At 40.7% G+C, this 12887-nt stretch overlaps 1 protein-coding gene across 1 annotated transcript in view; it reads right to left on the bottom strand.

Moving 5' to 3' along the window:
- Positions 1–1352: 1352 nt before the first annotated feature.
- LOC137447949 (ubiquitin carboxyl-terminal hydrolase 12-like) overlaps positions 1353–12887 on the bottom strand; it is a 33528-nt gene continuing 21993 nt past the window's right edge. Inside the window, exons 5-9 of the mRNA XM_068151965.1 lie at positions 12436–12512; positions 11469–11552; positions 10590–10787; positions 8741–8819; positions 1353–3268 (exon numbers count right to left, since the gene is read on the bottom strand). Of these exons, the coding sequence (XP_068008066.1) occupies positions 3167–3268; positions 8741–8819; positions 10590–10787; positions 11469–11552; positions 12436–12512 (540 nt within the window). The 3' untranslated portion in view covers positions 1353–3166. The remainder of the gene's footprint in view (positions 3269–8740; positions 8820–10589; positions 10788–11468; positions 11553–12435; positions 12513–12887) is intronic.

The following is a 12887-nucleotide window of genomic DNA, read 5'->3' as shown; positions in this document are numbered from 1 at the left end:
TTTCTGATCCAATTTTCCCTACACGGAAGTGAACTCCAGTGAGCCATCCAGCAGTGAAGACCTGTCCTGCAATGAACCTGAGCAGCTCCAAGGATATAGTACTATTTTTGCTCTAAAATCTCTCTGTTCTAGATCAGTCAGATAATATTTGTGACAAAGTCTTATGGAGTCTGGCACCAAGGGGTGAAAAAGGGAGAAAGGAAATCACAGGGAAAGGCAGCAGCAGAGCTCAAGGGGATGATGAAGAGATGTAGGGATACCAGCAGTGGGATGGGGAACAGGCCCTGGGCGACCTCCACCTGGTTTACCAGAACAGCAGTTATAATCTGTGAGACTGAATCATTCATTTCTCTTGGTCTGAACAGCTCATGCACAGGTCATATGAGGGGCAACTGACACAAACTGGAACACAGGAGGTTCCACCTAAACATAAGGGAAAAAATTCTTCACTTTGAGGGTAGCAGAGCACTGGAACAGGTTGCACAGAGAGGCTATGGAGTCTCCATCTCAGGAGGCATTCCAAACCCGCTCAGATGTGTTCAACGGTGATTTACTCCAGGTGATACTGCTCTAGCAGGACTAGATCATAGAATGGTTTAAGTTGGAAGGGACATTAAAGATCATCTAATTCCAATCCCCCCTGGCCTTCTCCAGACTCACTCCAACAGCTCAATGTCCTGCTTGTAAACTAGATGGGGTACTCCAGGTGGGGGCCTCACCAAAACAGAGTATATGAGCTTCAGAGGCTACTTCCAACCCCTACCATTCTCTGATTCTATGAAGTGAGGTCAGAATGCTTTCACCAGTCATCATGGAGGGAGAAGCTAAGGAGAATGAGTCACTAGCAGTGCCTTTTAAATTCTGCCTCGGGCTGAAATTCAAGGAGAAGCACTTGGGCCCTGCGCATTTGATCATACACGACCTTTATTGGAGACAGGTGGGGTCATTTATTATACAGAAGCAACATCACACCATTCTCTTCCAATTTAATTCCTTTTAGTCTCCTTATAAATCTGTAGCAAAAGTGCACTTTGAACAGGTTTTTAATCTATAGTATATATCTTTCAATATTCTCTCTCAGTCAGGTATTTCATCTGTAAAAACGTTATCACCAGATATACAAAATACAGGTCTAGTGGACTACATCAATTCTGTACTTACTGTTTAGATTATTCTTAACTCAGTGCTCTCTCTCTCTCTCTTTTTTTTTGTTCCTTTTTTTTTTTTTTTTAACTCCCAAGATTTAAGTGATGTCAGTCTTCTGATAATGTCAACAGGAGAAGACTCACAGCTTGTTTGTGACCAAGGGGAGAAGACTCTTAAGCCAGGAAGGATTTCCACACGATAGGAAGGAGATGACAAGAGCGCTCGCTGTTATTGAATGTGTCTCTGGAAATGACAGTACTCTGTATAATTAAAAAATAATTTAAAAAGCCAAAGTTCATGTTTTACCTCCTGGAAGAGAAGATGGAACCTGCAACCCAGGTGGAACACAGTGGTAATGATTAATTTGTGTTTTTGAAGACAGGAGTTAATCAATAACATTACGTTTGTGGTCAAGACAAGAAGAGACAAGATACATACAGCCACCACAAGGAACTGTTTGTGAAATGCTGTTTTCCTGAGGACAATATTTTGGTAAAATATTGGATCTCCTGCACAAGCCACAGAATTGCATAAGTTCAATGTCCTGGAGAACAACAATCACTGGTCGATTACCATGAACGGCTGCACTGGGCACAACCACACAGGGGACAGCTCTTGTGTCACCTAGCAAAATGAGGACAGGGAAATACTCAACTCCACTTGTAGTTTAGAGCCAGCTGTGACGAGCTTTGGCACGGCAACAGGACTTCTCAAAACAAAACTACAAGACTTTCTGAGATTTCTTTCTTAGTCTTTTCCCTCTGGTTATCCTTGAGATTATCTTATACACACATGTAACAGAGGATTACTGAATTTCAGCCTTCAAAAGACTACCAATCTCCCCTGTTAAGCAAGGCCTATAGAGGTAAAATAATCAGAAGCATTTTTAGGGGTGGGATGTGTTATGATTCCCAAATGGATACAACAAGATGAGGAGGAACATTTAGCAAGGCAATGTCAGGGTTGGTTGGTTTTCCTTCTTACACGGTTATCACCTTGAAGACTAAGAACAACTGGGTTAGTTACATAAATAATGCTTCCCTTAGCTAACCCTTCCCAGTTAGTGCTGTTTTCGTGGATTAGCATAGATTCAAAATGCTCATTGCATTGAATGAAATGTTGAACAGATCCTGCTTCAGAATGAGGGCACTTTTGGTTTACACAAAGAGCTCCAAGAAATGCTCTAACTTCACACTCTCTACAGCAACTGGTTACCAGACAAGATTCTTCAAAAAGGTAACTGCTTTCCTGCTCCCCTTCAAGCTGCAGCAAATGTGGCTTTGAGGCAAAAGAAAAAAACAACCACCCTTCTGCTTCAAAAGAAAAATAATATGGATTAAGTTCTTTACCTTCTGAGGAAGAGACAGAACAGAAGTAAAAGTATCAAAAGAAGCAGTGCTGGTAGTGTTATCTAAACCATAACGGGCAAACCTACAATGCTGCAGAGAGGTTTTTTGTCTGTTGTGTTTTTTTTTTCTTTTAATAAAAATTATAGACTTGACATTTCCAATATGTCTTAGCTTTGTACTGCTTCTCAAGTCTGAGTCACCAAAAATATCCAGCAACCAGCTGCTGTTCATATCCTAAAATATGCCTTCAGCTGACACTGAATATTGAAATCATTCTGCTAAAATACAGAAAAACGACGATGGTAGAAACCAAGGTATAGCCTCAGGCCAACAATAAATGGTAAAAATTCTACAATGCTACTTTTAAACCTTTTCTTCAGTCCATCAACAAATAAGCAGCCAGGTTTCAAGTAGAGGTAACACAGATTTTGGAAGATAGCACGTATAAAAAAAAGCCCAGAAAGAAAACTGGAACAAAAGCTCTTCTTGTTTCGGCAGTCAGCACTAATCCTCCACAAAATGGCAGGGAGAAGGCTCGGCTCACCCTGCTGGCTCTGTCCTGGTCCTACAGCAACAACGAGGAGCTGCTTCTGCTGTCACAAATATGTTCCGTTTGGACATTTCTTGATCCCTTTTTAAAATCTTTTATTTGTATACATGTATCTTTTGTCTTAGTCTCTTGACTGGTAGAAGAGGATATATCCAGATTCTGAGTTTTTGGAAATGTCTGATGTTAACCCATAAAACTCTTCAATGGCCTGGGCATCGATTTTCTGGAAATTAAGGAGAGTTATAATTATTAGATATAATTAGCCTCAGTCAAAACCACCACCCTAAGAATCCTTTTGCCAGACAAAGCACTATTTGCAGTTCTTGAGGGTGATGCTGGGAAGCCACCCAGGGTATTTCAGTATCACTGAATCCAAGCAAATACAACCAAACAATTTTCCCCACTAATTCACTACTGGAATGAAAAAACAAAAGAAGGGAAAAAAAAATCAGTCAGGATGAAATAATGAACCTCTGAGAAGTGGGGCAGAAGAGATCCATCTGTATCTGTAAAACAAGTCCATGACATGTTCATATTTGTTTCTTCCTTCAGAACTAGTGCTGCCTTTCCTGACTGTGGGTTTGGAAGATAATTGACAATAAAGCAGCCATTGAGCGGCAGAGAAGCTTTGTGTATGGTGGGGAGGACATAAGGACCATCTTGAGCAGATTTAACATTCAGCTAAATGTTAATTAGTAGATGTAACATTCAGATTTTATGGTTCTCGTCATCTTCATACAGAGATGTGTCCTGCAAGCGCTACTGGCAATTATACCATAAAAATCTGTGGATCTCATCTGATTGTGATCTTCTGGTCTTACAGAGCTTTCCTTCCTTAGGAGCTGCCAATACAAACCTTACTGGAATACCATCACAAGGTTTGTGTTTGCAGAGATGTAAATTCTTTGGTGTAGTAAGAGAATTAAATGGCCTGCTTAGAGTTAAAGATGGGAACCTGCAGAAAAGCAGGTCTCACTTTATACTCCAACCAGCAAAGCCTGTAGGACTTTCTAAAGGGCTTTTAAAGATGCAAGTCCTACTTACTGGCAGGAGATCCTGCTCCTGAGAATGACTGGCTTCACACTACGACATCTGAGCCTGCAGTCAGACTCAGAGTACAAACCACTGCAATGAAGTACTCCCAATGACATGAACTGCTCAGCACTTCACTGTGGTTTGTATTTTAAAGTCCTTTTAGGATTCCGGATTCACAGAGATGAGAGGCTGAAGCAGCCTGAATTTGTCATGGAAGACCAAAGGGAGCCTAGCCTAATGCTTCACTTTATTCCCCATGGAATAAAGCCAAGGAAGCAAAGAAACTTTCAGAATCCAGGAGGATCTGGGCTGAGCACTGGCTTTGAATGTGAGAGGGAGTAGTACAGGCTGTCTTGTGCTTACATCCTAAAAGAAAGGAACCATGCTGACTCCATCAAGAGCCTCCTCAGCTGAAGAATCACTGCTGCCTGAGCAGACTTCAGCAAATACAAGCCCTGGCTTCTCTATGGGGCACTGCCAAACCACCTGCAAGTTTAGGCCATCCTTTTCCCAGCCTTTCTGAAGCACAAGGAGGACAGTCACAGGCAGAAAGTTTCCAGAAGATGCATCACAGAATGGTAGAGGTTGGAAGGGACCTTTGGATATCAAGTCCAAGCCCCTTGCCAAGGCAGGTTTGCCTAGAAAAGGTCACATAGGAACACATCCAGAGAGGATGTGAATATCTCCAGAGGTGAAGACTCCATCACCTCTCTGGGCAGCCTGCTCTAGGGCTCCAGCACCCTTAAATTAAAGGAGTTCCTCCTCACGTTTAGATGGAACTTCTTATGTTCAAGTTTGTGCCCATGACCCCTTGTCCTGTCACTGACCACCATTGAAAAAAAGCCTATTCCCATCCTCCTGACACCCAACCTTTAACTATTGATCAGCACTGATGAGACTTCCCCTCAGTCTTCTCTTTTTCAGACTAAAAAGCCTCAATTCTCAGTTTTTCCTCATAAGAGAGATGTTCCAGTCCCCTCATCACCTTTGTTGCCCTTGTCTCTAACCTCTCCAGCAAGTCCCTGGCCTTCTTGAACTGGGGAGCCCCAAACTGGACACAATACTCCAGATGTGGCCTCACTAGGCAGAGTAGAGGAGGAGGAGAATCTCCCTCAGCCTGCTGGCTACACTCTTCTTGATGCACTCCAGGATGCCATTGGCCTTCCTGGCCACGAGGACACATTGCTGGCTCATGATCATCCTGTTGGTCCACCAGGACTCCCAGGTCCTTTTCCCCAGAGCTGCAGAAATTTTCCCTTCAATAGTTTTGTTAAGCACTTTCTGTTTAAAAAACCAACAAAAATGGAAGGGGAAAAAAAAAAAGACCAATAAATCAAACAGATGTTATGTTTTTCTCTTTTCTCCATTCAAGGACTTCAGAGAAGCTGAAATGCTGTACTGAGGGCTTTTGTGTTTTCACACAATTTATTAACAGAAAGTCTACCACAAACTGCTAGATCCACATTTTAACAGAGGAATAGCAAAAGAACATTCTTCAGCCCTTGGAATATATTTAGCAGACAAACATGATTTATTTTAAGTGCCAACCAACTTGCCATGCAATCAAGTCTATTTCCACTCCTCATTTTGAATGCAGCTCCAGCATTTGATAAGGATTAATTCATCCTACAGATATTTTTAGTTTTATCGTGGCAAAACTGACTTCCTTCTTTAATTTCAGTATCCATAAAACCTAAAATGGAATTGGAACAGGGTTCTATAGACACCCTCCTTCCCATCTTTAGCTGACCACATATATCGTGGACAGTGAAGTTTTATTCAGTTGAGGCTTTAGAGCCACCAGTTGATGGGTTCACAACTGCTTTTAGGATTCTGCAGGATCACCTAGAGTAAATCACACAGGAATGACAGAATCATTTTGGCTGGAAGAGACCTTTAAGATCACCAAGTCCAGCCATCAACCCAGCACTACCAGGTCACTACTAAACCAAGTCGCTCAGCACTACGTCTCTGCAGCTTTTCAATCCCTCTAGGACTGGTGATTCTACCACTGCCCTGGGCAGCCTGTTCCAGAGCTTACAACCCTTCTGGGGAAGTGTTCATGTCCAACCTAAACCTCCCGTGGTGCAGCTTGAGGCTGTTTCTTCTTGTCCTATCACTTGTTAATTGAGAGAAGAGACTAAGCCCCACCTGGCTCAAATCTCCTTTCATGGAGTTGTAGAGAGCCAAGAGACCTCTCCTCAACCTTTTCCTCAGGCTGAAAAACTTCAGAACACCTCCATTCAGGTTCTGGATCCCTGCAGAGACGGAGACTTCACAATCTCTCCGGGCAGCCTGTCCCAGTGCTCTGACACCCTCAAAGCGAAGAATTTTTTACTCAGGTTTATGTGGGACCTCCTGGGTTGCAGTTTGTGCCCAGTGCCCCTTGTCAGATCACTGAACACCACTGAAAAGAGTCTGGCTCCATCCCCCTGACACTCACCCTTTAGATATTTATAACCATTAATGAGATCTCTCCTCAGACTCCTCTTCACCTGTCATTAAAGTTGACTTTTCCTCTTAACTGAGCTTAAATATCCTTAGCTCACTCCCAGACGACTATTCTGGTTCCCCAAACCAAATCCTTTTCTTCACACCATTCACAGCATTCAAATGGATGCTGCAAATCTCTGAGCAAACAGTGAAGTGAAGACTTACAAGCACTCTCCTCTTCTCAATGTGGAGAACTAACTCCCTGGGAGGACACTTTTCGCCTCTGTTTCAGATAAACACTGTCACAGTGATGTATCACTTAGCTGCTCTAATGACAACATGTCAAATTAGCCAGAGATCATTTCCTCAGGTTTCTCAATTAATTCTGCTTGGCACAGTATCCCACTTGGACTGATTTGCCTCCTGGATTTGATGCAGTTGCTTTCCACATATGCTGTAGTATGTTTGATTATCATCTATCTTCATTTTAATTGCAAGTTGGTCTTCCAAGCATATCCAAACAGATAAATAAATATGACTTCACCACTTCTGACATTTAGTGGCTAATAAGGATAAACTACTTCCTACTGACAGTTCAGAGCTATTAATTCATATCACTTGCCAGAAGTGCAACAAAGCTTTTTAACTCTCTTTTGAGAGAGAAAAAGCTTTCTCCTGTATTCTCTTTCAGCTGAAGTATCAGTATACAGGACTCATCTTCTGAAGTCTGCGGACTGATGCCTGTTTTGTGATGTAGCCAGCTCATACCTACAATGTTAACTCTAAAGCTTAAAAAAATATATATAAAAAAAAATATCAAACTCTTACAGGTTCTTAAGAGTCTCCAGAGAGTAGAAAGCCCTAAACCCAGAAACCTGTGCAGAATTCCTATTTTGGAGTGTTTGGGATGTTTTACCACTATTTTTGAGGAAAACCTCTGTGATGTCATACACAGCAATGTATTTCCTGTCCTGTTACCTTATAGCCAACCACCAGCAGTTTGACATCAGCACTTGGTCAAGTTCAGAGTAGGTATTTAAACCTCTTTAGGCAGCAGCTGTGGCCTTACTTCACCTTTTCAGTGAATAGCTGCAGCACTAGTTAAGAACTAACTCTCAAGAGCTGATGAGTAAGCAGGGAGAAAGAACAGATGAGTAAAACTGCAGATACTTCTTCCAGCACAATGAGAGGAAGAGCAGTCTCCACTATCTTGTTCTTGATCGTGGAATTGACAGAAATTCAGGAGAGTTCTAGAAGGCTGAGGAAAAAGAAAGGGTGGTACTGCCTTGATGGAGAGAGATAATCCCAGGTCTCTCAGCCTCTCCTTGTCAGAGATGCTCCAGCCCCCTCAGCATCTTTGTAGTCTCTCCTGGACTGTCTACAGTAGCTCCCTGTCTCTCTTGAACTGCAAAGCACTCCAAAATTTCCAAAATTAGCTGACACAATTACTTACTTTGTCCATGAGAGAAACAGAGGAAGATAATCTTCAAAATATAATAATTAGAGAAAGACAAATGTCTATAGTAATAAAATTCATCCAAATGGCCAGGAAGTCATTCCTGATGCTCAAAGCTAAGAAAGGTTTTAAAACTATTTGGAGAATGTACAACATTTACACTCTGACTTGATGATATCAGAGGTTTTTCCAATCTTAATGATTCTATGACATCTTTATTACAACACGAGCAAGGATTCTGCTGTACGCACCAGCAGGTATTAACCTTGACCATGAGACCTCGGAGGCAAACAGTACATTTACATCTCTTAAAGCAAGCAGTTCTACTGTGGTATCTGCTCTACTCTTTGATATTTGCTTAATAATTACAGTTTTTCTACACTTCAATGTGTTGGGGAAAACTTCCTGGAAAAAAATGGTTAGAAGTTCTTGAATGGAGCAACAAAATGCAACTAGCACAAATCAAGTCAGCAATAAAAAGGACACCAAAAGGTGTGCTGAGATAAGAGCATTTCAGGTCTTGAATAAGACAGATGTGGTATTTCAGCCTGAACAGGTGCACAGCGCCTCATGTCTGAGGTGTCAATACAGCCCTCATGTTCATTTGCCCCTCTCCATACTCAAAGACATACAAAAATGCTGAAGTTCACTTTTGAAACTTCCAGAATTATTCTGTGCACAGGTTTTGCTGAAATACTTTTATGTGCAAAAGCTAATCTCAGACATAAAACCAGCTAAGGAAGTGATTTCACCACCTAACAGCATACCTACCTCTACAATGTCATCATCAAACAGCAACCAAAAGCCATGGCTCTTCACAATGGTGATATAATGTCCACGATTTGGACCACTGCCAGAAAAATAATGGGTGAAGACACATTATTCTTGTGCCCAAAGACAGGATCACTGCTCTTCCACATGATTCTAGCTGCTGCTGAGATTTCCTGGTTCTTAATGTTGTTTAATACTACTCAGAATTTGACTTTGTCAAATTGTTTGAATTAAAATGTCTCTCAGTTTCTTGCCAAATACAATATATTCAAAATACAGAACTTTGCACATACTCCATGGTCATTCATCTATTTAAAAAACCAAATAAAAAGGCAGTTGGCAGTCATTTCCATCACTGGTTTGGTGTTTTCACCATGGCTGAGAATTCTAACCACCGCTCAAAAATTTTACTGTCTGAACTATTTTATTTCCACAAGAGATATTCTTCCAGTTCTCAGCTTGGTTTAGCCCATGGCTGATTGCAGACAGGCTTTCTGTGACCACTGTTCCCACCTTCCCAGGGGCTGTTTCCCAGTCTCATTCAATCACCTACATCCTGAGGGCTTACCTTGAAAGGACCTAGATCAAGGAGAGGTGGATCTGCAGAGGAAAGGCAGGCAGACTGCCCTGAAAAGGTAGTGGTTTGATGGAAAACTACAAGATATCAATCTACTAACCTCAAATTCTGAGACAGTACAGGGACATAGTGAAAAAAACCCCAAACAACAAAATATTTAAACTAAGAGATGGAATTTGGTTTTGCTCTGATCTACACAAGGCTTTAAAACAACCTATAGTCACATCAGCTTTAGGTAAAAGAAAGTTCTTCCCTTGTCCCTCCAGAATTGTTGATATACTTAAATACATTACCTGTCACAGAATGAAATATCTTTACTTAAAGCAACCAAGTGCAAAGGGCAAAATATTTGAGACAAGTCCCAAGAACTCAAATATTTACACAATATTATTTATCTTAAGTCTTTGTTTATTGTTTACTAGGAACTTTTAAGTTCCTAGTAAAAACTGAAACCAGAAGAGTCACAGGATTGCTAAAAGCTCCACAGAGAGAAGAAAAAGCAAACCCATTTTTGTTACACCTGAATTATTAATCACCACTGATAAACAGTGTAGTCACAGGTACAGCAAATTAAGAATCTACAAAAAAAATGTACAAGGTGAGATCTTAAAATGACAAAAATAAGTAACATAGCACAAGTGTATCAGCAGAAATAATTTAGAGTTACAGGTAGTTTATTTAGCTGAACGTATGTAATATTGGTGTGATTATATTGTCTTGCTCCTTACAAAGATGCTTCAAAACATTTGTGGGCTCTAATAACTTAGTGCTTTAAAATTCACACCTCCAGAAAGCAGCTCTAAATATCTTTTGCCTTCCATGATGGCTTTTATTCAAGAAGTGCTTCAAAATTTTTCCTCTTTGCTTTTAAAAGCAGAATTAAAGCCACTGCAATCACAAAAATATTTACTAAACAGATTAAAGCTACTTTAAAAGGTCAGCAGTACAGGGTTTATTCCACACGGTGGCAGCAGCTTCCAAAAAACCTTCAACGCTTTAGCAAGTAGCAACAGGAAAAGTGTCAATTAATTCTATTTTAGTGTTTCTCAAGATTTGCTTTGATTTCATTTAGTTTTCCTGGAAAGCAGGATTGGGAGTGGAGGGGTTTCTTGTTGGTTTGGGGCTTTTCAGAGCTTCCTCTTACTTTGCTATGGCTCAAAGAAACATTTGTCTGATTTGCCAACAGATTTGGAAGCTGATAAAAGAGTAAACCTTAGATTGTGTCATCAGAAAGCACAAATTCAAGGCCCAGAAAGCAGAAATTCGACATACCTGCCACAGTGAACAACTACAGCAACAAGGTCGTACATTCTGTCAGGATTTGTAGCATCTCCTGAAGTGTTGAAGAGCCTGAGCTCCAAGGGAAAGACTACACGGTAGGAGAGTTTGGTGTATCGATGCAGCTGGTCCATGTATTTGAACCTTTTTAAGTGCAGAGCTAAAATCATGGGCAACTTTTTCACTCTCATTCTGAATTAAAAACAAAACAAAACAAAACCAGAACAAACAACAAACATATTAAACAAAGCACAAGGTATTAGCAGATCATCTAAAACGATGGTTTCCTCAAGAAGAGTTTCATTATGAAGGAGCTTCTTAAAAGGCATCTGAAAAGTCTGCAACGTTTTTAGAAGGTTGCTTTTCTCATCTACATCCCAGTGAGAATAGGCAATATTTATTCTGAAAGATTAACTACACAACAGACAGCTGCATGCAGGACAACAGCCTCTGCTGAAAACATTAATTTTTCATCACCTCAATGGGAATAAAGAGATGGAATAAATTGGTCTTGCTGCTCTGGCTGTGAGCAAGTATGAGGCAAGAAATCAGATTTTTGTATGTGGTATTCAGGGTGAAAGCAGAAGGGATGGTTTGCAGTGGCTTTAAGCTGATTAACGCTAACTGGGGAAAATGGGAACGTCTGGAAGCACCAGATATAAGCTCCTCCGGGAGGAATACAAAACTAAGCTCTTCATTTCTCTCTGATAAGGTTACCACAAAGTTACTTGGGTCTCTCTGCTTTTCCTTACTCCCTTCCCCACCAAACACAGACCTAAATGCTTTCTTTTTAGTGAATTCACAAGGTGCCTTTTCCCACCAGCTGCCCATTTTAAGAGAAGATTGCTATTAGCTGCAATATTTGAACCTTACCTCTTCTGTGCTTCCTGTTTACTGCGGCACTGCTCACAATAGTATTTATATTCACTGCATAGAGTTTCAGTATTACTAAATCCCCTGTGGAAACAAGAGAAAAGTCAGAGAAGCAGAGAGAGATTCCATCAAAAGTCACCGCTCATAATGCTGAGAAACCCTAGACAGAAGATGAAATTCCTCTTATTCATATTGCTCCTACCTCCCAAACACATTTTAGGTGTATTTGTCCCAGTCTTGGGATGTAGAATCTATGTTCAGATGGGAAAAAGTCTGGAAATTACACCCTCAAGTATTAACTGCAGACTTGCTGGGGAGGAATCAAACATTAGATAGGTAACAAATGGAAATAAGATGATTGTGTTTGCTTCCAGAGGCAGCCACTTTGTATTTTCTTTGGTTGCAGACATTAAATGTCAAGAACTACCTCCATCAGCCATTGACTAGCCAAAGTCTGGATTATCTTTCAGCTCTGAGTAATTACACATCTATTATCAGCTATTAAAAAGCCAGATGCAATATGCAACCTGCAGTATCCTAGCAGCTGACAAGCCTTGGATTAAGCAGTCAAATACATGGAGCAAACAACAATTTGCCCAGAAACATTGGGACCAGACAACTGAAATGCAAGAAGAATACTAAACCAAACAAGAATTTATTATGAAACCAAACATACCATGTTTAGTTTTGAATAAATGTGACTATAGGATGTAACAAATTTAAATCCCTTTAAAGAAAGGGGGGGAAATCAATCTCACACACCCCCAAGAAATCCTCACACTCCTTAACTACTATGAAATGAACAGCTTCAAAACCCCGTGAGAAAGATAAAATGAACCAATATCTGAACAGAACATATTTTACCATCACTCTAAAGCCTACAGTTGTTGCACAACTGAGCAACTAAAGCTCCTTCCTTCTGACCATGGATAGGTATCTCTTCCATTCCCAAACGATTTGCATTTACCTTAGACAGTGTGTAATTGATGTATTTTGCTCCACATCAACCGATAGATCCAGAAAGTCCTCATCTTTGCTACTAACCTTGAAAAAAAAGATTAAAATAAAATATTTCACAACAGTTTAGAACTGGCAGGTTTCTTTTAACCACTTCTGGAATGGTGCAATGTCCTTGCTGCAGGTAGAGAGATCCGGGATGGAAAATAAATACGTAACACACCGAGAGGGCCTCTCTTGAGGTAAAGTCACACTGAAAAAATGATCTGATGTGTTGCTACGATCCAGAAAAGAGTATCTAAAAGAACACAAAGCAGAAAACAAAACCCACCAAAGAAAAAAAACAACCCACAAACCAAACCAAAACAAACACACAACAGGGAAAAAAACCAAACCCCAAAGCCGTTCTTGCAAAACATCTCTCCCCCTTGAGACTTCAAGCCACATCTGCTTAGTTCACTG

The sequence above is a fragment of the Melanerpes formicivorus genome, unplaced genomic scaffold, assembly GCF_026170545.1.
Source record: "Melanerpes formicivorus ecotype bairdi unplaced genomic scaffold, bMelFor1.0.p_v2 SCAF_22, whole genome shotgun sequence".
NCBI classification, from domain to species: Eukaryota; Metazoa; Chordata; class Aves; order Piciformes; family Picidae; genus Melanerpes; species Melanerpes formicivorus.
This window is presented reverse-complemented; position numbering and strand designations above follow the sequence as displayed.